This window comes from Prionailurus viverrinus, chromosome A2 (genome assembly GCF_022837055.1).
Source record: "Prionailurus viverrinus isolate Anna chromosome A2, UM_Priviv_1.0, whole genome shotgun sequence".
Classification (NCBI taxonomy): Eukaryota; Metazoa; Chordata; class Mammalia; order Carnivora; family Felidae; genus Prionailurus; species Prionailurus viverrinus.
Genome location: NC_062562.1, coordinates 25,220,944 through 25,246,950, shown reverse-complemented (window position 1 = coordinate 25,246,950; position 26,007 = coordinate 25,220,944). Strand labels below are relative to the sequence as shown.

Sequence of the window (26,007 nt, the reverse complement as noted above, 5' to 3'; positions counted from 1 at the left end):
GAATTTGGTGTTTTAACTTAGAGGTTTTAACTTAAATTCTGGAGGTTTGATTTAAAACCTGAACTTTGCTTTAAACATGGTTGAGATACTCCGGATCATGTGGAAAAGGGCCAAATCAAAGCACTTCTTCCCAAGTTCTATTTTGCATGTGTGTGTTGAAGGCTGACGTAGCCTCAACGTCATGATAGTTACCTCATCAACTAACAGAAGTGATCTGGCTGAGGCAGCTGGCCAGGTGAATGTGCCCTCTTTCTACTACAACTGCTGTCCCTTTGGAAGGTCTGGCAGTTGCAGGCTTGGTTAATGAGAATAACCATCACAGTGCAGAAAGATCATTTTTCCGTCATAAGTATGTGCAGCCATGTGAGATAGTCCTAGGTGGCATCCTAACTATGAATTTAAGTTTGGCAGCATCCTTTTACTGTCGGTTCTTGCTTCTTTGCCATTCCTTCTGACCAGCCGGGTTCTTGACAACTGGTTCTTTTGTTGGCTCCTCCATCCTCCCCATTGTCCTCTTCTTTCTCCTTAAGTTCTCCCTGCTATAATGGTCCAATTCTCTTATGCAGAAAATTCCCAAACACGTTACTGCCTTTTTTCTGACCAAGTCTTACCTTTCATTACATTTGTGCCACATAGCCTGTGCTCCATCACACTTGTGTTCTTGTACACTTCCCTGTCTCTGACAGATGTTATTCAGACTTTAAACATTATTTCTACTTGTAAATGAAGGCAGTATTTTAAAGAAATGCATGGCTCCTTTTCCCTTCTTGGCATACTCTGACTTATCTTTAACCACCTCATTTAGGGAGCCTATCCTGACTACTGTTCTACCCAAACCCTGCCCTAGCCAGGAAGTTAGCTGTGCTCTCCAAAGTTTCTACCACACCCATTAAAACATTTACTATACTATCAACATATCTCTTTCCTCCATAAGACTGCAGCCTCCTCATGTGTCGTATCTCTGTATCTCTTGGGTCAATAAATATCTCAGAAATAAGTGAAAATGACTTTCTGGTCCTACTTTCTGTCTTGCACTTCCAACTGCATTTCTGGTTCCTTGGATGACAATACAAAACTGGAGCACCTCTGAATGTGAAAGGAAGCACTTTTAATAATTGTGCTGGGACCATGGGCATAAATGGTTCCAGGCAAACCAGAATCTATGTTCAGGTCACCCTCTCTGTTCAATGATGTGAACAGGAAGTGATGTTTCACACTTAAACCATCACTTTCCTCACAGGACATCTCTTCTTCCAGAAATAATATTCTTGTTAATAACACTACCATCCTTTTAGTAATTCAGGGTCAAATGCTGGAATTCTATCTAACTTCCATTTATCTCTCATATTCAGTTCCTTAGGACTACAGATTCAAGGTAAGATTACTGAAGGAAAGATGATAAAGACAAGAACAGGGACCCAAACTGGATTTTGTTCTTTGTTTAAATTTTCACAGCAGGCATTCTAGTTCATACTCTCAATGATTACCTAAGTCTCCTAACTGGTTGCCTTACTTCCAGCCTCTACCTATTCCAGGTCATCCAACAAATCGCCCCAAAATACAGGTCTCATCATATCATTTCTGCACTTAGAAGCTATAGAATTCTGCCAAAAGAATCACTGCAATCTACAAAACACTCAAATGATTATGTGAACAAACTTTAATTGTACTTGTCAAACCCAACCCAAATTATCTAGCTTGTGGTTTCTAATATTCCCTTTGTCTAAGAAGGTATCTCGGTCTTCTCCTCTTATAATCATACCCGCTTAAAAAAATCTGTATCTCGATAGATAAGAAAGGTATGAAAAACAAAAAAGATCTCTAAAAGAAAAACAAAAAAATAAATAACTGTAATGCTATTATCACACTGCAAATAACAAGCAATTCCTTAATATCAAGTATCTAGTCAGTATTAAAGTTTTCCCACTGTCTCAAATTCTTTTTCAGTTGGATTGTATGAAGTTCCAAACAAGGTTCACACACTGCATTTAGTTGACATATCTCTTAACTCTCTTTTAATTCATAGACTTCCCAATCCTCCTTTCCTTTTTATCCACAAACCTTGCAATTTACTTTTGTGTGTCCTAGAAAATTCTCCACATTCTGGATTTCGCTGTTGTATCCCCAGCACCTCATTGAGGTAATGTCCCTAGTTCTTTACACATCCTGCAAGTTGGCAGTTGGATCTAGAATCCCAACCAGATTCAGGACTCAGTTTTTGTCACTGAATAGGCCATATGTGTATGACACACTTTCAGGACCATCTCAAATGACACTTCCTTCATGAGGTTCAAATTGCCTTTCCTGCCCATCTTCCAAGATAAACAAAAAGGAACAAAAAAACTGCCCATTCTTTCTTTCTCTGTCCTTAACCACCAGGAAGCAGCTTATTATCTATATCTCTCCTATCACCAATTGGACTACAAACTCCTTAAACCCCAAGGACAGTCTTATCAGAGTTTAAAACCACTGAAGTCCCTGGCATAGTTCCTTACATAGAGCAAACTTGCATTAGATACTACTTAGACTGAATTCTGGTTTTCTTTTTACCTTTTTGGGGGAAATGATTAAACATGCATAAACTTGTGGTTCAAGTCACATCTTTATTTCTCCCTCAAAAATGTCATAAATTGGTTGAAAATAACATTTCAGGGAAAAGGCACTACTGCTATCCTCATTTTATTTATATCTCATGGTGAATATTTGATCTATTTCATTCTCTTCCTCATACTAGGTGATTAACACAAAAGGTAGCACATTATAATTCTAAATCAAGATTGGCCCCTTTTTTTTTTTTTTTTTAAGAAGGGAAAGAATAAAATTTAAAAACAGTGGTTCAGGGGTGCCTGGGCGGCTCAGTCAGTTAAGCGTCTGACTTCAGCTCAGGTCATGATCTCACGGTTTGTGGGTTCAAGCCCCGCATTGGGCTCTGTGCTGACAGCTCAGAGCCTAGAACCTGCTTCAGATTCTATGTCTCCCACTGTCTCTGCCCCCCACCCCCTACTTGCACTCTGTTTCTCAAAAATGAATAAACATTAAAAAAAAATTGAAAAGAAACAAAAACAAAAACAGCGGTTCAAAAAGTCAAGCACAGGGGTTCAATGAGGAAAAAAAAAGGACAACTACTTTGTACTACTTTGTACAACTCTCAAGGTTAACCCTATGGCTTAATAATTGATATTTTTTCATTTAAGAGAAAAGTTCTGTCAGCCTACTAAACCTAATCATAGAGATTACAAAGCATAACCACATACAATCAACCATAACCCAAGTGCTTCTAATAGGTGCCAGTGAATATATTATTTTCAAGAAATTACACAAGTCTTACAAAAGAGAAACAATGGAAAAACAACCATTTAGGCTTACCACCATTAACTGCTTCCCCTAAAAGATATAGTAGGAAATAATAGTTTTTAAACCCCATAATCTTATTCAATTAATGAAAAGTTACTCTTTAACACATAGGTCTGCTTTTGTCAATCACCAACATCATTATTAGCAGTGTCTTCATCATGATGCTTAACAGGTTATGTTCCCAGCACCATGGTGAGTGATCTACATGCATTATCTCATTTAATCCTCACAATAAATTTCAATTTGACAAACGAAAAAAACTGAAGCACAAAGCGGGTAAGCAATTTGCCTAAGGACAAATTACAAATAAATGGCGGAGCTGGGACTGAACCCAGAACTCTCTGACTCAACTTCTTAGGTAGAGTGTGTCACTTTCCTAACACTCTATGGTTTTATAACTTTGATGTAAGAGGTCTATTGTTAATTCAATCAACAAATAACTGAACATCTGGCATTGTGGTAGGCAACAGGATAAAAGTAAAATATAAAACAGACTGACACATAAAATCACAAGAGCACTAGTAACAGTTGAATATAATTAACACAAGCATAATTGTTACTTATAAATCAATCTGCACTTGGCTGCTGAAAAGATTTCTGGGAGATTTCTATAGTAAAAAAAGACCATAAAACAGCTACTTTTGTATGACAGGTGCTCATTACTCTTGTTTCTCTATGTTCCCACAAAGGCCCAGGGGTTCCGACAGTTTTTGAGCATCAGTAACAGTTTACACAGCAACAGTATTGCATTTCTGAGAAGAATCAGAAATGCTCCAAGATGAGACTTCTAGACTATGCAAACATTAACTCAGACTTATTACTACAACGCTAGAAAAAAAAGCATGCCTCATCAACACCAAAGGTCACCTGGGAAGTGCAGATCAGTAAGAGTGCCAGAAAAGTACTGGAAACTATGATTGTACTGAAAGACAGGTTGACAATTGTGCTGCCTGGGCCAGTAATCCTCAGAGCTTCCCTTAGTAATGGAATTCAGTCAGAGGTACCTCAAAGAGTGATGTGAGCTTTACTATCCAGGGGGAAGAAGAGAGAAGGCCAGGATGCCCAGATTAAGGATCTCTAAAAGAATCTGGGTAATCTCTTTGTTAATTCCTATCACTGACAACTAGGCCAGCAGCAGGGTCATATAGGGTGAAACTAAGGCTTCCTTATATAATCCAAAACCCAGGGTCTGGACTAAGAGATTCCTTAAAAGCCCAGCCAGAAGCATAAGCATCTCTACACAGAGAAACTTCCACAGGCTGTTTTTGCTCATTCCAGACAGTTGCCTACGGTTAGTCCAGTGGGCTGAACTTATATGTCAACTTATCCTGTATACAAAAGGCAATATAAAAGAGACTATATGGTGACAATCACAAACTTATCAGTAGGCTACCCAAAGCACTTTATTTTAAAAACACTTCGATAAATGTTGACTTACTATTATTATCAGTCTAAATAAGTAAATATCAAGAAATAAATGTAGTTCTCATTTAGAAGTGATATGAGTGAAAGTTTATTACATGCACTGCTTATCTTAGGCCTACCTAAAATTTCTAGAAGACTGTCCTAAGAACCTGGGGATGTTTACTGGAGGATGAGGGCCAGAAAATGAGGAAATTTACAACTGTTACCATATGACAACAGAGAAAACAGGTAATTCTTTCAAGAACATTAATATTTTCTTCTCTTTCTAATTTATGTTAAAGGTGGTAATGAGCTTCTCTCAGCAATATAAAGGTAAACACAAAAAAAAACACAGCTGCATTTCATATTCCTACCATTTACCACTCTGCCCTTCATAACCTTGATTGATCCAAATTAGTTTACAATTGAAATATTTTCATTTGAAGCATCGGCACCAACACCAACATTTTAAATTTTAGTTCCTGCTACTTTAGAGAACCTATCTTAATCTTTTAACTAAACTTAAAACTTCACATAAGACATGCAATTTTGTGGCAAATCTGATGCTCTGATTTAAAATGTTATAAAAACATGTTAAAGTACCTTTTAATAGGGACACTTTAGCAAGAGGTTCATTTAGGTCTTGCTCATCCATTTGGGCGTCTGCAGGGGGGGAAAGATAATTACAAACAGTAATCAGCTCTATCATCAAGCTATCACTATCAAAATAAGTAAGTGAAATTTATACAGGTATTGTATTTGGATAGGTGAAAGTAATTTTAACAATATATCCAAGGTTCAAGGGAGTATCTCCACAAACGGAAGGAGACTGCCTTTTCCCCCAAACACAAACTTTGAAATCTCCACTCACATTAACCTGCACACCTAAACTGCTCAGACAGTAATAATAATATCTGTAGATTTGCAAATACTACGTTACAACTCACCTGTAGTGTCGTCACTACTCTTTTCCTTGCTTGGACTCAGAGTATCCGACAAATCAGAATCCTTTGCTCTTGCCTGGTTTTCTACCAAGAAAAAAAATAAAAGTAGAATCTCATTACAACTATATCAATAAAACCACCTTAGGCTTTGAGAGCTCTAAATCTACTGATATGCAAAATACTTTTAAAATTAACTGAGGTCACTGCCTCTCTTACTTCTTCACCACTCCACTCCAAAATGGAATGCTGGTTATTACACGTGGCTCATATTAAATTATAATGTGGATCGTGTCTGCTGTGCAGAGGGCTGGGGCTTTTGTCAAGGCTGTCCACTGGCCAACTAGAAACAAAAATGAAGCAAGCTTTGCTAAAGTATGCAGAGAACTGCAACAAATATAGCAAAGTTCCAGGACAATGTGGACATTGTTTGAAAATGATGAAAGGAAATGGCTCTCTTATATAAAAACACTAGTTAGGTTGCCTTAGCAATAGTTATACCAAGTTTGGGGGTTATTTGCAAGTGCTGTGCTGCCTGATCCAATGAAGATATCTCAGGCCCTGTTTTCAACAAATTGGTCTCAAAAATCCTAATTATAAGCCCACCAATGTTATTAAAGATGACCGGCAATTAGATCCTTATCTCTAATGGCACATCTGCATGTTCTATGGCGTGCATTTGAATAGCATTTACAGAGATGGTCATTTCCCCGTTCTCCACAAGGCCTCAGCCAAGTTTTATATCCCAGGATTTAGCTATAATTTGGTCTCTGCATTAATTCACACATGAGCTCTGTTTCAGTCAGGCTAGCCTCTTTACAGGGCTGAGACATGCCAGCTCACTACGATCTTTAACTCTTTGCTTGAGTTGATATTTTGCTAAACTCAATGACCATTCTACTTGGCCTATTCATTAAGATGCAGCTTAAGCCCCAATACCTCTAACAAAGTCTTCATTTCTCCATCATGCTGCTCCTTTTTATTGCAGCTTCTCTGTGTCATATGATTTTGTAATTAATCATGTCCTATTTTATATTCTATGTGTATATATGTATCTGATTTCTTTAGTTAGATTATAAATTCCCTGGGCATATGATTATTTTTTTATAATGTTATGCTGTTGGCTATACTGTTTGTGGTAATACATACCAAACATTTAAATGTGCGTATCTACTTCTAGTACTTCTAAGGAAAAAAGACTTCACATAGTATTAAAAGGATGTTCATTGCAGCATTGTTCATTATGGAATGGAAAACATTCAAGATATATTCCTTACTATTAAGTAAAAATAAAGGTTGCTAAAGAACAGTGCATAATATGACCCCATTAAGATTGAAAATAGCTATACATTTAGCTATGAATTTTCAGTTGTGCATATTTATTGAAGTCTAGAAGGATCTACAACAGAGATACTCATGATCATATCTGAAGGTAGGGTCATGGCAGATATTTACTTTCTAACTTCATAATGTCATACATCGTTTGAAAAAATTATATTATTTTATAATCAACTAAATCAAGAGATATTTTCCATTTTGAAAGTAATCAGAAACATCCAAAACCATTAATATTAAAATATATTTAATAATATTAGAATGTAACTTATTATGACCATTTCATTAAGAACATCCTTAGAATTGGTGGTGTGAAATAGGTGACAGATTGCAAGAAGACTCTTGCTTCTTTTCTCACTGCCATTTCTAGTCCGAGGCCAACTGCTGAGAGACACAGAGCTTAGATTAGAAGTGAAGTCACTGACCACAGAGGCCCATGGGAATCCAATCTGTGACCTCTGGTGCATTCACAGTGTGCTATAATCAGACATTTCTGAATGTTCTAGTTTTAATCACAAAGTTACAGTCTCAAACAAGGCAGGCTAATACTTCTAATCTATACACAGAAAAGGGATGACTGTGGGAGAATAGAAAAATGACTGTCTTCTGATTTTAAAATTCTTGGCAATTTTATGATCAAGATACTGAGGTAAACCAAGAAGACTATATTTTCAAAAGTATTCTTCTGGCTTAGAAGGAACTCTATCTTATATTAAAGTATTAGCTGGGAAAGTAAAATTAAAGGTGGGACCAAATCTTCCATTAAGATCTTACTAGAATATTAAGTTCCATGAGGGCTGGGATTTTTGTCTGTTTTGTTAACTGCTATCTCCCCATTGCAGAAAACAGTGCACAGTGCATAGTAGGTGCTCCAAAATCAGATGTTTGAAGGCACAAGTCTACTTTGAGTAAGAAGACAAAGTTTTGAGCAAGTCAAATTATGGTCCATCACTGTTATGTCCTGATATTACAATTATTATATGGAGGCAAACCAAATCTACTCAAGAATGAAACACAGGACACAAAAAAAGAGAAGTAGAGTATCTCCTTCTTTTTAAAACATCCATTCTTTAGCTATGAAGCAGCACCCAACTTTCTAGTATTAGCAAGTCCTGGGGCGCCTGGGTGGCTCAGTTGGTTGCCTCTTTGTTTCAGCTCAGGTCATGACCTTATGGTTCGCAATTCTCTGTCTTGCCCCTCCTTCACTCTCTCTCTCTCTCAAGATAAATAAACTGAAAGAAAGAAAGAAAGAAAGAAAGAAAGAAAGAAAGAAAGAAAGAAAGAAAGAGAAAGAAAGAAAGAAAGAAAGAAAGAAAGAAAGAAAGAAAGAAAGAAAGAACCCTCCTTACTGGTTGATTTTCTGTGCAGTACTTAATCATTAAGATACACACCAATAATATATAGAAGGAAACAGAAGAATAGCTACCAACACCAATATCAAAACTGTTCCCAAACTGGAAAGTCTGCAAGGTGACTATTTTCACTGTATCTCTGAGAAGACATTATGATGGATGGGCAAAACACTGGCCAGAGACCACTTCCTATACCAATGGAACCATTAGTTGGAAAGGAAAGCAAGAAGGGAAGTGAGAACTAAACATTTGTTGAATACCAGAACAATGTTTCTTGCTTTGTGAGCAATATTTCATTAAATTCCCACAATTAAATATTGTCAATTCTATTTTACACATGAGGAAACTGAAGTTTAAAGAGCTAAAGTGAGTTGCCTGAGGGCATACAGCTAGTTAGTGGTAGTACCTGGGGTTGAAACCATCTGTTTTATCTACTAGTATTCTTTCTACTTCCACCCTAAGACTACAGTAAACACACAATGACTACGAGTTGAGTTAGGGTTTAAATAGAAAGCACATGCAACCTATGATTATATTTTGCATTAGATGAAATATCTGAAGGAAACACTTAGACTTGTAACAGCTGGTAATTAGCAATTTCTAACAACTGATATTTTCTTTTTTTTTTTTTAACGTTTTTATTTATTTTTAAGAGACAGAAGGAAACAGAGCACAAGCAGGGGAGGAGCATAGAGAGTGGGAGACACTGAATCCGAAGCCGGCTCCAGACTCTGAGCTGTCAGCACAGAGCCAGACGCAAGGCTTGACCCATGAACCGTGAGATCATGACCCGAGCCAAAGTCAGACGCTTAACTGACTGAGTTACCCAGCTGCCCCACAACTGATATTTTCCATGCAGAGAACAAATCCTATCAAAAATGTCACTGATGAGAGCATTTTATTTATTTATTTTTATTTTTATTTTTTTAATTTTTTTAACGTTGATTTATTTTTGAGACTAAGAGAGACAGAGCATGAACAGGGGAGGAGCAGAGAGAGAGGGAGACACAGAATCTGAAACAGGCTCCAGGCTCTGAGCTGTCAGCACAGAGCCCGATGCGGGGCTCGAACTCACAGACCGTGAGATCATGACCTGAGCCGAAGTCAGACGCTTAACCGACCAAGCCACCCAGGGGCCCCTGATGAGAGCATTTTAAAATAAAACGATTTAGCCAAATCCAAAAGAAATATTTTATAGCCAGATATTTAATTCTTAAAATGTAACTTATTTTATCTAGTTTGTTACAAGGATTAGTGTACCTCTGTACATCAACCATGAGAAACGCTTGTAAAATGTTGACTGCTGACAAAAAAATCTCTGGGTATGTAAAACTTGTGTCTATATTATCAATTTTAACAGATGTATTTTATTACTTGTGTGGACTTACTTGCTATAATTAATAAATGCCCTTATTATTGGGCACTTCCGTTTTCCTCTTTTTGCTTTAAAACATTGATGTAAATACCCTTGCATATCTGTCTAATTTGTTCCTTAACATAAAAACCCAGAAGTGGGATTGCTGGATCAAAATGCATGCTCTTTAAAGCTTTCAGCACATATTTTATGGCCAGGTTTCAAAAGCAAATGTAAGGTGGCACAAATCTTTTTCAATAATTACATCATATAATTTCAAGCAAATATATTCTAATTCAGATGTATTAAATAGAAGCACTAAAGTAGCAAGATATTTTTCTTTAACTAAGAAGCACTGATTTTTCCCCCTTAGGCTCTCCTTGTACTTCAGAGTGCTGGCTATTCAACTCATCTGATTAGGTGCTTCTGTGGTGAAGTAAAAGCTATGTTGAAGTCTGCTCTCATCTCACTTTAATAAGATGAAATAAATTGCCACATGTACTAAAAATAGTTCATTGCTCTGAAACCCAATGCCTGTTTGCCAGAACAATATTAGTGATGCATATTCTATGCATTCTTTCCCCAAATATGGCATCTGTCATGCACAAAATTCAGAACGGAAGCCACCAGATACTTGAAATAACATTCTTCTTTTAAATATTTTTAAAAGTCGAAATGGATTCAGTTACGTTCATAAAACAAAATGTACTGAAGCAGAGTATTTGAAACTTTTATCACTCATTGTTTTAACTGGCCAAAAAGATTGTGAATCTAGTTATAAATTTTATAGCGGTATCTTCTGATGAAAGTCTTAGGTATGATAATGATAATGAGCGTATCATACCAAATTTATTTGACCAATTTCCCTAATGCATAAAAGTGACTCGACAATATAATGCTTTAAAACTCACTTTTCTTCTCTGACAATTGTAACAGAAAAGAATTAATAGAATAAACTATTTCAATTTATAAGACTCTCATCATAAAATATAAGACCCCACATAATCACTTTTGTTTAAATCAAATTGAGTTGCCGAAAATTAACAAAATATAAATTTCATAAGGAATGTTAAAGGCATTAACAATTACAGAAACAGAAATGCAAGCATTTTTCACCTGTTTTACATTGTTTCATTAAAAGATTTACATTGTGTTTAATTAAAATTTTATATCAAATGTAACAAATATCAAATACAAAACCTGAAAATAATGCTAGAAGCAAGACAGATCAGAACAAATCTTTTACTACCTAAAGAATCTACTTCAAGCATTAAAAAAAAAAACCAAAAAACCCCACACATATATACCCATTTAAAAATTAAAAAGAAACTTTCTAATTAAGATATCCTTCTTACAACAGAACTCCGACTATTTTATATTATATGATACCATTACTGGATTGCCATTTGGTGAGCTATAAGAAATAAATTGATGGTTAAAATACTATGACCTTGGAAATGTACACTAACATCTATTGTCCAAAAGAATAATTTTCAAAACCCACAGAAAACCCACAGAAAACAAACCTTTTGAAAGCTTTGTTTCTTCTACCACTTTGGTTAGATGCCCCTCGACGATCAGCTTCTCTGCCAAAGAAAATAAACGTTACTATCCAAGCCCAAACCGAGTAGCATTTCCCTGAGCGGGGCAGTGTAACACATTCCATGACCAAATTTAAAGATGATAATATTACTCCCATGACTAGGCTTGTACAAAAACTTGAAGCTGGAAGGAGAACTAAGAAAACTCGAACTATAATTATAACAGCACAATCAGATTAATGCAGAAATCTGGGGGCAGGGGGACAATTTGTCTTTTATTTTCATTAGTTTTTACCTTAGTCAAAAAGCCTAGGCCGTTTTAAAAAGGATTCATAACAAATAAACCCTCTTTAAATCAAGGATATGAAGTTGAAATAAAGGAATTCTGAGAAAGTATGTATTTAAATAAAGAATACAAATTAGGTTATGCCAATAGTTTCCCAATTGATACAATTCAGCACAGATGCATATATGACATGCTTCAGTAAAATGAATCATTTTAGAAGAGCCAAATATTTAAAGATATTAAAACAAATATTGTTTTGTTTTGTTTCTTTCTATAGGTGATTCTCTGTAAATGTATAATATACAGCTTCTTCATAATTTATTTAAATCCAGATTTTCATATTCTATGCTTCACTGAGAATGGTATCTATTCTAATTATCCCCTTATTTAATCCTGTATGCCAGCTGGTCTCCTTGAATTTACATGTTTGCAGTATATGAAGTCATTTCTCTATTCCTTCACTCTTCAAATCCAATGTAGCTTGGACTCTATACCCACCATCCAACCAATGAAACTGCTCCAAGATTACTATAACCTCCAAAGCCCATGGCTCCTTTTAATAATTTTCATTTTGCACAGGCTCCTTGCAGTATGTGGTACTATTTGCCCCTGCCTCCTTAAAAAAATTTTCTTTAAGTCTAAGTAATAGATTTGGATAATTTTTAAAAAGGTAGTCCTACAAGATGTATAATGTAAGCTGTCCTTCCCATCTTCTGTTCTACTCTACTCCATTCTTGAATTTCACTTCCTAGAAGCACAACATTGTTTTTGAAGAAGGAACAACGTTTTGAGCGCCTGGGTAGTTCAGTCCAGTCCACTAAGCGTCCAGTTCTTTATCTTGTCTCAGGTCATGATCCCTCAGTCGTGGGGTCGAACCCCACATCAGGCTCTGTGCTGAGTATGGAACCTGCTTGAGATTCTCTCATTGTCCCTTTCTCTCTTGGCCCCTCTCCCCAGCTCGTGCTCACTTGCTCTCTCTCAAAAATGAATAAACATTAAAATACAATACAATACAATACAATACAATACAATAATATTGTGTTGGGGTTCACAGGTGGCTCAGTTGGTTAAGTGTCTGGCTCTTGATATCAGTTCAGGTCATGATCTCACCACTCATGAGATCAAGCCCCATGCGGGGCTCTGTGCTGACAGCACAGAGCCTGCTTGGGGTTCTCTCTCTCTCCTCTCTCTCAAAATAAAGAAACAAACACTTAAAAAAATACCATGTTGAGCATTCAGTGCATCCTTTCAGTTTAGAAGCTCCTATCTTCCATTCTGGGAAATTACCTTCTATTCTAACAAATTCTGTTTCATTTCTTTTCTCCCACTCTCTCCCTTCCTACACTCTGGAAATCTTATTATTCAGATGTTAGATCTTCCTCCTTTGTTTCTTAAATAAAACCTCAAACCAGCTCATGTCTTTTTTGTTATATTTTCTGGAATATTCCCTCTACTTTCTCTTCCAACACTAACTCAAAAAGATATATGCACCCCCGTGTTCACTGCAGCATTATTTACAATAGCCAAATATGGAAACAACCTAAGTGTCCACTGATGCATGAATGGATAAAGAAAATGTGGTGTGTATGTGTATACACAAATACACACAATGGAATATTACTTAGCCATTAAAAAAATGAAATCTTGCCTTTTGGGATAATATGGATGGACCTTGAGGGTATTATACTAAGTAAAATAAAGTCAGACGGAGAAAGATAAATACCATATGATCTCACTTACATGTGGAATTAAAAAAAACACACACACACAATCTCATAGATAAGAGAACAGATTGGTTGTTGCAAGGTAGGAGGGGTGGGGATGAAAGGAATGGGTGAAGGGGTTCAAAGGTTAAAAAAAAAATGACCTTAAGCATAATAATGCAGAACACAAAACCATATGTGAAAGGACAGACAGATCTGCCCTCATATAAATTAAAATTTTCTGTATGACCGACCACTCACTAAAACACAGCTAATGGGCCAGTGACAGACATAGAGAAAATATCTGAAAAATTAACAGATAAAAGGTTATTATTCAGTCATTCATTCATTGAACAATTAATTAGGGGCTACCTACTATGTGCCAGATACTGTCTTATGTGCTGGAAACATCAGAATGAACAAGTGACAAAATCCCTGCCTTTCTGGTTCATACATTCTAATGGGGTGAGGAGGGAGAGAGGATAAAGAAACAAACAAACAGTATGTCAGATGGAGGCAATGTAGAAAAATGAAGCATGGAAGAAGGAAAGGGAGTATGGGGATGGCAAGCGAAAATGTGAGGCACTTCAAAAACGAATAAGAAAAGTCAAACACCACAACAGAAAAGGGGCAAAGAATAACAACATTGAATTCACAGGCCAAGAAAAGCAAATGTCTAGTAAACATGTGGAGTTCAGGGTCTACCCACTGAAACAACGCCATGGCCTTATGCACTTATCAGTTCAGCAAACATTCAGTACCAGCAGGGGTGTGTAAAAGAGTAATCTTGTGTCCTTCCGGCAGGAGTGTAAATTGGTATCATTTTATTTTTAGAGGGTAATTTTGACAGCACCTATGCAAATGTTGAAAGGACATGTCCTTTGATCCCACAGCCCCTATTTTATGTATAACACTGGAAAGAGACAATTGTACAGATTTTCAATGCAGCATTGTCTATATTTATGGAGTGAAAAATTTTTTTAGTTCTACCAGGAAAAAAAAAAAGGTGTTAATTAATCTTCAAGATCTCTGTCAACAACAAATTCACTTTAAATAGCACTAACTACCTGCTATATTTGCATAACTTCTAAATGTTGATGCCTAGTCTAACTCTCTCGTAGGTCTCAGAACATGTTTGTCTAACTACTTCCCAAACATCTTCACCTAGTGACCCCATGAGAACTTAATCTCACCATGTTTAAAATGGAATTTATTTTCTCTTCCTTTCTCTTGGATTGATTTGGTATCTCTCCTCTCCTCATCCATAGCCCATCATTCACATCTCTAATAAGCTATACTGCAGGTATCTATTGATGTCTACCTTTCCCAACATACTATGAACTCTTTGAGAAATACACTCATTCCTTCAAATATTTACCGTGTGCCAGGTGCAATACTAAGTACTTCTCATGGATTACCAAGGTAAATGTGATAAATACAGGAATTTAGAGTCTAGTGACAGCAGGAAGTTATCTCATCAATAATTTAACTCCCATCACAATTCTTACATATAAAACAGGTTCCACAAATGTTGTTACATGAATACAGCAAAATAATAAAATAATATAAATGCAGACTTTGAAAGGCATTCCAATCTTTCTCTAGTATGTTGAAGATCTAAGTAGCACCTTGTTTAAAAAATTATAAACATACATTAAGAGTAATTTATTACTCAGGGCACCTGGGTGGCTGAGTAGGTTAAGCGCCCGACTTTGGCTCAGGTCATGATCTCACAGTTTGTGGGTTCAAGCCCCGCGTCGGGCTCTGTGCTGACAGCTCACAGCCTGGAGCCTGCTTCAGATTCTGTGTCTCGCTCTCTCTCTGACACCTCCACCCCCCCCCCCACACTCACACTCTGTCTCTCTCAAGAATAAATAAACATGAAAGAAATTTTTTAAAAAAGGGTAATTTATTACTCAAAATGCTCACCTTTAGGAAAAAATCTGAAGTCCCTACCATGCCTTACAAAGTCTATATTATCTAGCTCAGGGGTCAGCCAACTAAAGCCCCACAGGGCCAAAAACAACCTGCTGCCTGTTGAGTAAATAAAGTTTTAGAGGAACAAAACCGAATGTATTCGGGTACATACTGTCCTCGGCTGCTTTCCACTAAAATGGCAGAGTTTAGTAGTTGCAACTGAGAATTTATAGCCTGCAAAGCCTAAAATATTTACTACCTGGCCCTTTATTTAAAAAAAAGAAAAGAAAAGAAAGAAAACATTTTTATTGTTCTAAAAGTGCAGTTTCAGACCAGTTCTAGTTTTCACACAGTTTCTCTCTCACACACTCTTTCCCCAGATACATGTACTCCTCACTTAGCTTAGTCCCAAATCTGTTCAAATTCCCTATGTTACCTTTGTTGCTACCTATTGTCTTACATTCTTTTATTTTTCTTCAGTGGACGTATCACTACTTGACATGTTATTAGTTTATTAGTTTTTGTCTCCTCCAGAGACTGTAAACCCCATGAAGGCAAATCTTTCTTTGTCTTGTTCATTTCTGTACCCCCTACAGCTAAAATAATGCCTGGTATATACATAATAGATGCTTAATAAATATTTGCTGAATGAACTGAATATCTATTTTTAAAGGGATCAAACTTGGAAAAATTATTTGAATGTTTTCATCATTCTAAAAAACTAAGAATTAAATATGCAAAAAGTTTTGCATAGTACTAGTATCTAAGTGCTAAATAATAATTATCTGCTGCTATTGTCACTATTGAAATACGTAAGGTTAGATGATCAAATCTGATGAGTCATTAGTGGCCTATAATCAAATAATTGAGGAAAGGGATACTGTTTTATTTTAATGTTTATTTATTTATTCAGAGAGAGAGTAGGGAAGGGGCAAAGAGATAGAGAGAGGGAGAGAGAATCCTAAGCAGGCTTCGCACTGAGCAATGTGAGGCTCAATCCCACTCAACCACGCGGGGCTCAATCCCAGATCATGATCTGGGCTGAAATCAAGAGTAGGATGCTCAACCAACTGAGCTACTCAGGCACCTTGAAAAGAACACTGTTTTAAAAAAAGCTTCTAACCACTGGTTCTCAAACTTGGAGTGAACACTTCAATTCTTTGGGAGCACTAAAAGTCAGAGGCTACTCAGAGACTCAGACAAGAGCCTCCATATAATGATAAATGCAGCCCTTGAAAGAACTATTTGGCCTGGCACAACTGAAAGATAAAGTACAGGATTTTCTTTCTTTTTAAAAACTCCCTCTTTTTGAGGGACACTCTAGGGAGATAATTATTCTTTTCCCCTCTTTTAAAACCATACTTATTTATTGTGACAAATAACATACAGAGAGGGACACAAAACACAAAAGTACAGGTTAATAATTTTTTTTTAAAGCAAATGTCTGTATGACTACAGCTCAAATCAAGAAACATAACCTAACCACAGGGCGCCTGGGAGCGTCTGACTCTTGGTTTCAGCTAGGGTCATGATCCCAGGGTTCTGGGATTATGCTGAGCATGGAACCTGCTCCAGATTCTCTCTCTCTTTCCCTCTGACCCTCCCCTGCTGACTTTCTCCCTCCCTCTCTCTCTCTCTGTCTCAAATAAAGAAAAAATAAAACAAAGAAAAGACCCTAACCACAACCCCCTAAAGCTTCCCATGTTTCCCTTTCCAATAAAAACCCCATAAAGGTAACCACTGTCCCGACTTTGTGGTATTTAATTTCTTGCGTTTCTTTATAGCCACACTACCCAAATATGCATGTCTAAATAATACACTATAATTTTAGTGTTTTGACCTTCACATAAATGTAATACTACAGTATATATTCTTTTGTGTCAGGCATCTTTCATCAAATATACCCAGTGTATATTTCTCCATTTGACTGCTGAAGATCTTTTGGGTTATTTCTAATTTTGAACTGTGAATGATGCTGCTGTGAATATTTTTGCATTTGCATCTGACATGCATGGGTAGGCATTTCTGTAGGGAACCTACCAAAGAGCATAACTAATGGGCATAGTAAGTCTGACATTGGAGAACTATCACCTAAGCATTTAATTTAATCGAAAAACATATGATGGCATTGCAGAAACTGTCAGATCTGGTAAAAAACTGATTAGAACAGAACCAAATTTATTTCTTATGGGTGATAAATGTAAATTATGTACTAACTATATTACTATGTGGCACAAAATAAAAATAAAAAACAATGCATTCAAAAGAAGTGCAAAGGGGTCACTTGAGTGGTTCGGTCGGTTAAGCGTCTGACTACAGCTCAGGTCATGATTGTGGTTCGTGGGTTCACACTCCATGTCAGACTCTGTGCTGACAGCTCAGAGCCTAGAGTCTGCTTAGGATTCTGTGTCTTCCTCTCTCTCTGTACCTCCTCCGTTCACGCTCTCTCACTCTCACAAAAATGAATAAACATTAAAAAAAAAAAGTGCAAAGGGAGCACAGGTATGCCTAGACTGGATTAAATTCTTCAAGCTGAAGAGCCATTTTCCTCACATCACAGCTACAACCAACTAAAAGCAGAATATAAACTCAAATGGCACTATTCAGATACTGCTGTCAGCTGCCTAGGGATCTTAAGTGACAGAAGAGAAGAGCAGATCAATATAAAAGAACTACATTATCAGCTATTTGTAACTGCCGACCTGGAACACATATTTAAGTCTGAAAGTTACGTTTCATTCAAAAAATAATGTTATCACTTGGGTATCAAAATAATGTGCTAGAGACCACATTTTCTAAATGGCATGTGTACTAGTAATTAAAAAGTTAGAGAATCTTTAGATTGTCAGGAACATATGATTTTAACAAGAACAATAAAACTAGCTCAATCAGCTTTCACTGTCTTGTGACTGGGAATAAAAAGGGGAAAAAAGTTACTCCTGCAAGAAAACTCCCACTAACACTCTTTCCAATCTCCCCACCATAAGTTTTCTACCTATTAGTTAGCATATATTTCTGTGTGGCTGGCATTATTACTAAGAGTACTAGTAAATATGATCTCATTTAATTCTCATAATAATCCTATGAAGTAGGAACTACCATCCCATTCTGTAAATGAGGAAATTGAGGTTTAAAGAAGTTATACCGCCCATTCATACTGCCAAAGAGGAACCAAAACAGAATTCACATCTAAGATCCTCTGATCCAATTCTAAATATCATAAATGAAAATGAACTACAGGTCACCTAGAAAGTCATTAAAGGGACATACAGCAAAGAAACTGACATTAGAATTAACATCAAACATAACAAAGTGAAAATGAACAATCAGCATTCAACATCAAACCCACAATTTATTTCCTTCACAGAGTAGCAGTTCACAAAAGAGAAAAAAAGCTTTAGAACCTAAAGCAGGGGAGGCCTAACCTTAATAGGACAGACTTTTACAAAAGTATTAGTTTTTGCAGCAAAATAAAATTAATTAAAGCAATTCCTGCTATAGAAGATAGTCTGCTTTTTCATAAAAACAGTTCCAGAAGCTACTTGTCCTAAAACCTGAGAATAAAGAACAAAAGAGAAAAAAGTTGAGAATTCATAGATTGAAAGCTAAATAAAATGAACCAATTTAAAGAATACAGACAGTTTTTTAAGAAAGAAGCAATCTACATATCAAAGCACTGTTGGCATAAATTTAAGACTATCTGCTATGCAGTTATACTGGGAGAAAATCTGGTACAAATGTTGGAAAGTTAGCTGACTGGGAACATGATTGGCACAAATAAACAACAAACAAAAACCCTCCAATATATCCTAGATTGGTCAACTCTAAATACAAAGAAATAAAAAATAAGTGGGGTGCCTGGGTTGCTCAGTTGGTTAAACGTATAACTCTTGATTTCAGCTCAGGTCATGATGCCAGGGTCGTCAGATCAAACCCCATGTCAGGCTCCGTGGTGAACATGGAACCTGCTTAGAATTCTTTCTCTCTTTCTTTCTCCACCCCGCCCCCCACCCCCTCCCAAGCACCTCCTCTGCTCATGCACGTGCTCTCTCTCAAATTAAAAAAAAAAAAAAAAGAAATTTAGCAACATCTAGTTTAAATTAAGAATCTTCCTATAATGGGAACATAAACTACTATGAGCAAGGAACCACACCAAGTGTATTCTACTCTTTGTCATAACTAATCTGCTTTGGCTTAGGGAAATAAAAGTTTAAAAAATGAAAATTAAAAAATCTGTTTTAAGTGGAATATGTAATCAGAATAACCCTGAGATTGTTCAGAGACGCTGATCTCATAGAGTGATGAAAAGTAAACAGTCACGGAGCAACACTGATTCAATGCATTACTCCAAATAAGGCAATTTTTATATGAGAGCAAAGCCCTAAGAGAAAGAAGAGAATAGACAAACATACACAGACAGTGACTATAATTTCAAAAGGGGGGTGGGAAGCAGGGAGAGAATTTTTCTTAAATCGGGCAAAAAACTTACATAAGACACAAAATATTAAGAGAATTAGACTTCTGCTTCTAATAATAAAAACCATTAAGTCTCATAGTAACCATGGATTAAGAATACAAAGACATTAAGTTTATTTCAAGGCACTTGTTAACTCAGTCATTAAAAGCAAGATGCCACTTGGGGAGAGGGCAGTTTGTATGTACAAAGCGGACCACACGGGGTGCCTGGGTGGCGCAGTCGGTTAAGCGTCCGACTTCAGCCAGGTCACGATCTCGCGGTCCGTGAGTTCGAGCCCCGCGTCAGGCTCTGGGCTGATGGCTCGGAGCCTGGAGCCTGTTTCCGATTCTGTGTCTCCCTCTCTCTCTGCCCCTCCCCCGTTCATGCTCTGTCTCTCTCTGTCCCAAAAATAAATAAACGTTGAAAAAAAAAAAATTTAAAAAAAAAAAAAAAAGCGGACCACAGAAGAAATTTTCTCTGCAACACAGCTGTGATGCCTCTGCCCTCACCCAGACAAACAGTAGCAGAAGAAAGTACAGGCAGTAGTCTGGAGAAAGCTGTCTTTCACTCTATGCCCATGAAGTGAGTCTCCATGTCCTGAGGTTCTCCACCTTTTACCCTTTATCTTTGCACTCAGCATACGCATTAATCAAATGACAGAGTTCATAGGACACATATGAAACAGATACAAGGTGCATAATTTGTTAACTCAGAAAGCACATTTATCAAACACAACAGTCTCAATGTATTTGTCTTTTTCTTTTTTTTAAAGTTTATTCATTTATTTTTGAGAGAGACAGAGACAGAGTGAGCGGGGAAGGGGAAGAGAAAGAGGGAGAAAGAGAATCCCAAGCTGGCTCCTCTCTGTTAGCAGAGAGCCCTATGTGGGGCTCGAACTCACAAAACCAAGAGATCATGACCTAAGCCAAAGCCAACAGACACTTCGTTGAATGAGCCACCCAGGTGCCCCTCAACTTATTTGTTAAGTTTACACTGTAAACCTTGAGTAACTAAAATTTGCAGAGGGAACAAGGAATGTGGAATTCTGCTCAAATCAAACTTCTTGCCTGAATTCCTTCAGAAGAAAATATTGCTAGAGCTTTTTAGCAAGTTTTATTAAAGTTACTTGTTAATTCTAGATTTTACATGGCATATTTTTACACAGAAAATTACTTCACAGTCCTGGAATTACACAAAGGTTATATTTAAATCTGTTCAAAATCCAATCTCTTTGCATGGGATTAAAAGCTTTTCTCCTAAAAGAGAATTAAAAGAAACACAGTCTCTTTTACCATAAAAGGAAAACAAACTGAAATGTGTTCCAACTCATTTAATTTCATCAAAATCACCTTGTAAATGGAGACAGCCAACAACTAAATCATTCTCTTATGGGTTCATATACATAAACTGAAAAACTCTGTTAATATATTAAAAAGACATGAGGAATCCTACAGAAGTGAATTATTTGCTTTCTAATTTTAAATTTAGAATTCACAAGGTGAATTTGGACTATACAACAAGCACAGTAAACAATGAAATCTAGGTACTTAACATCTGCTTTTTAAAAGACCGGAAATAAGGGGTGCCTGGCTGGCTCAGTCAGTAGAGCATGTGACTCTTGATCTCAGGGTTGTAAATCCGAGCCCCATGTTGGGTGTGGAGATTACTTAAAACTAAAAAATCTTTAAAAAGTAAATAAAAGACAGGAAAATAAGACTATGAGGTGTCACTGCTCACAGAATATAAACTTCATGTTCAGGATCATAAATCAGTTCAAGATGTCTATCAATTAAAATAATGGCAAAAAAGTTTGTGTGAGATTATCAAAAAATAATCCAAAATTATTTTGAAAGTTCACCTGAGTAAGATTTTAGTTGAATGTGCCTTGCTTGCCATAATACTAATTAAACACCACAATTTCCATACCAGCAGCTTGTCATAAAATAATGAAAATACCCCTTCTGACAACAAATCAACTCAAAGTTAACTCTTACTATGCCAACTCTGAGTATCCAAATTTAAGGAGCCAACATATTGGAAATTTCTGAGATACAACGGTATCCTCATTAACCAAACTCTTGCTACTTGCTACCAAAACTCAGGAACTGGGCAGATTCAGATAATGGACGATACCCCCAGCTATATCCCTAGGGATATCCATGAATTTACAGCCCAAACTTCCACTGTTTGCACTTAGGGACCCAATGGATTCAGACATCTAGGAATACTTGTATTTTATTTTTTGTTCTTTGGTTCATTATTTCTTTGCCCACAAGGAAAGCATTTTATATTCTCATTTCTCCCTCTCTATACCACATCTAACGTTTTCCCATGCCACTGCACAGTCCTTGTAAACATAATTTAATTGGCTAATATCCTTATTGAGGGGATTGCTGTAACTTATAACTTCTGCTCTATCTCTGAATGTTTACTGGTCCATTTGCCCCCCGTAACTATGATACAATAAAAATCTCCAAACATCTTTTTCTTAATGTAAAACAAACATCGTTCTGTATTACAACTACAGCTAAATATTTTACGTACACACTTTATAATATTTTAAATGATTTTTGCAAATTGTAACTTAGTAATAAACTTTCTTTTTGGATAGTTCTCTGTTCTTGTTTCTTTGGGCTCAAAATACAAGCCCAAAAGTTTAAAATAAAATTAACTTATTAAACAATGGTCACATGTAATAAAACAAAGTATAAGATCCTTCCCCTAAAGATTTCTATTTTAAATTTTATATTCTGCTTTTAGTTGGTTTCAGTGGATACCAATTATTTTGCCCCAAATCCCCATGCCAATTTCCCATAAAAGTGAAATTTAGTAATCAGAAGATAACAGAAACATGAACTAATCTTTGCTTTATGAGAAAAATTTAAAGGACAAAGGAATATGCCATATTTATTCATTAATTTTCCCCAAAATAATATTAAACTTATATTCAACATAAAATGGACAAAAATAGAAGCTCTTCTAAAACTACTAAATGAAATTCCAGGTTTCCTTAAGGCATCTCTAAGGAGTATATAACACTGGATCTATTGAGTTTGTGCCTGCTATAATTACCAGGTGTGACCCTGACAACCCCCAAGTGCCCCTGAGATGGGGGGGGGGGGGGAGAAGGAAGGGGAAAGAATCACATATGCTTGCATATCCACAGAATGAATTCATTAGCATAAAAACACAGAAAGTCACTCATTTCAAAAAGAGACCAAACAGGGAGAGGAAAAACAACAAAGTTGTGTGTCTGGTAGGAAAAAGTGTAGATATCATCAGTAAATCTTTATTACACATAGCGACCTTTAATTGTCACCAAGAGGACCAAGAGAATATCACAACCTCATGATTTAAGCAGCCACATGATTTTCAAGTACGAGGAGATTCATGATACTCTCGCTCAGAATTCAGCAGAGGTCTAAATCACCTCAAAAGCTAACCTATCTATCTTTAAAGTATTATTAACGATAGGCTTCCCAAGGGTAGGCGGTTGATGTCAGAATGTAGGACAATCTATTCCTATTCCTTCCCTAGAAAGCTCCTGCTACCTTAAGGGTCATCTTCAGATCTGAGTACCCAAACTAAATCACTGTTTTCATGGCTTCATTTAATCATTTAAGAAATTTACTTAAGAAATCCAATTCCAAATCTGTGATAGAACTAGAATGTAAATAAAACAGGCTAATGTTATTACGATCTCTTAAGTGTCCACACAGAACGTTTAGGTGCTTGACATTCTATTTCATTCCCTGCTCAACAACAATTTTTTATTTAAAAGCTTTAAATTTCCTCTTTTTTGTGGGCAGTATGAAATCCATCTTTGAAGGCAAATGCCACAAAAATATTTTTCTCTAAAGAGAGAAGCCGAACAGTATGAGAAGTATCGCTGCTGTCTGAAGATGGCCCTCTGTGCACCTTCTACCATAACAAACACATTGAGATCTTCATTTTTCTTCTCATTTTTCAATGTTAGCCCCTGACTTCATTAAAATCAATGTGAAAAATACTCTGTACTCACTCTGGCATTCTATGAATTGATGAATAAAAGTGCAGTCCCCGCCACTCTTTGAAAGCAAGTGCTCTAATAAAGAAAGAAACACCTTTAAGGATATAGTTTGTTGCTGTTTTTGAAAAACAACAGCAAAGGTAGGAAAACTGAAATGTATTGACATGAGTAACTCTAAGATTCATAAAAGTTTAATATATTTTTAATATTAATAGCAGACATATTTTAGAGTTAATAAAGCTAAATGACTGAAAATTATAATTATATTCATTAATTTGTACCCTGACTGGTTAGCTTTTAAAGGTGCAGTTTCTATCCAAAGAGCTCAAGAAAACCATAGACATATATTGCTTTAAAAAGCTTCTCTTTTAAAATATACCTTTCTCCATGACATTTAATAAATACCTGTAAATAATTTTTAAATTTTATTATTTGTTCTTACTGAATTAATTGTCAAATAACAATTCTCTAACAGTCCCTCTTCAAAGTTATTCTTCTTAAGAGGCAAAAGATAAATATTTGAAGAATACCACAAAATAATGCCCTAAAATTTAAGAAACTAATGCAACATTTCCATTTTTGTACTTTCATTTCACAAATAACCTTGCATTTGAGTCATTTAATCTGTACTTTCTATACTCTCAAAATATTACACTGCTTATCTCTGCCCAAATGATTAAAATCAATGTCATGCATATTTTAAAATAAGAGCTTGGAAAATGGTTTTGTTCAGGTCAAACATAATTTGTTTTGGGTTTTTTTAAGAGTAAAGAGAATCAAAATCTAACAGTAGAGAAAAGCTTCAGCTCTTTTCTTACAATAATCTTTATCTATTTTGACTCAGAGAGCTAACTTCTAAATCTGGATAACATCTTTCAATTATATCTCTGGAGTTTTCAAAACTACTAAATAGACTTTGGAAGTTCAGGTGTTAAAAATATATCACAATATGATGACTATCTGGAAGGTGGGAAAGCACTGAAACCTGTGAAAGAGGACATGAGTTAGTACCACTCTGACTGTGAAAGCCTCTTTTCCTTCTCATTTCAACCCATCTCACTCTCATCATCTCAACTTTGTTTGAGAATCAGGCATTTCCTACTCTAATCACTGGTTAGCTTCTCTTGACATCCTTACCAATAGACACCTTCTTTACCTTCATACTCGAATCTATCATTATCTTTTATCTATTTACATGGTACACAGAACTTCCAGTCAATAATTTTATATATGTATATGTATGTATATATGTATATATATGTATATATATGTAATAAATGTGTGTACATAGTTGTACATAATTGCATAGTTATAGAGTTATACTATATACAGATAAAATATAGCCCCAAAAGGTAAAAAATGGCTAACTGCAACAGAAATTTTTTTAAAAACCTAGGGGCGCCTGTGTGGCTCAGTCGGTTGAACATCTAATTCTTGATTTCAGATCAGGCCATGATATCATGGTCGTAGGATCAAACCCCACATCGGGCTCCACACTGAGCGTGGAACCTGCTTAAGATTCTCTCTCTCTCCCTCTGCCCTTCTCCCCTGCTTGTGTGTGTACTCTCTCTCTCTATGTATAATAATAATACAAAAGATAAAAGTAAAAAAAATCTAATAAATAGCACTTGCTGACTGGAGCCAAGAAAGAAATCCAAAACAGAAGCCCTCAGTTGAATAGTAATTACCAAGATCAAAAGTTGTTTTACATAAATCCTATCTAAGCTATGATAACATTTTCAGAACTCCAACTATACAACATCATGGTTAAATATGAAAACTCATTTGAAACCAAATTTTAACCTAAAGGACCTTATGGAACTTATTTGAAACAAAATTTCAGACTATCAACACAGGACTTTAGATGACATTTATTAATGCGGTACCTCCCACCATTACTCATCAAGCCTCAAATCACCCTTTTATCTACTCTGATTTTACTATCTGGACCCTACATTAAAATATTTATTATACTAGTTTAGATAAAATTCAAGATTAATATATTATTATATATGTTATACATATATGACTTCTATAAAGGCATTTTCTAAGACACATGAGAGAAAAATCTTTTAGATAGTACATGTAAAGAATTTGGATCATGACACTTTTAATACTTGATGACTTGAATTCAGTTCCTTGGGAATTCACTTTGCCAAAACTATAAAAGATGTCACTGAAAATCCAAAAAAAATGAGATACTTAGGGCGGGGAAGTCAGGGGGCAGGGAAGCAGGGTTGTAAGATCCCAAACAGGGTTGTGGAAATGCAAAGACCAGACAGATACAGAAACATAATAGAGAACTGTGCTACTTAAAATGGGTTTATTTATACACATTAGTTTCCTATAAAATTT

At 36.0% G+C, this 26,007-nt stretch overlaps 1 protein-coding gene across 34 annotated transcripts in view; it reads right to left on the bottom strand.

Annotated features, from left to right (window-relative positions):
• SLMAP (sarcolemma associated protein) overlaps positions 1–26,007 on the bottom strand; it is a 200,752-nt gene that overhangs the window by 25,061 nt on the left and 149,684 nt on the right. For 20 of the 34 annotated variants that reach the window (XM_047828317.1, XM_047828331.1, XM_047828309.1 and 17 more), the window contains 4 exons: positions 23,665–23,727; positions 11,267–11,326; positions 5,706–5,786; positions 5,362–5,421 (listed from right to left, as the gene is read on the bottom strand). In XM_047828317.1, the coding sequence (XP_047684273.1) occupies positions 5,362–5,421; positions 5,706–5,786; positions 11,267–11,326; positions 23,665–23,727 (264 nt within the window). Of the gene's footprint in view, positions 1–5,361; positions 5,422–5,705; positions 5,787–5,918; positions 6,001–11,266; positions 11,327–23,664; positions 23,728–26,007 lie in introns of those variants that run through there. The other 14 variants (XM_047828377.1, XM_047828424.1, XM_047828432.1 and 11 more) reach the window with 2 other exon arrangements.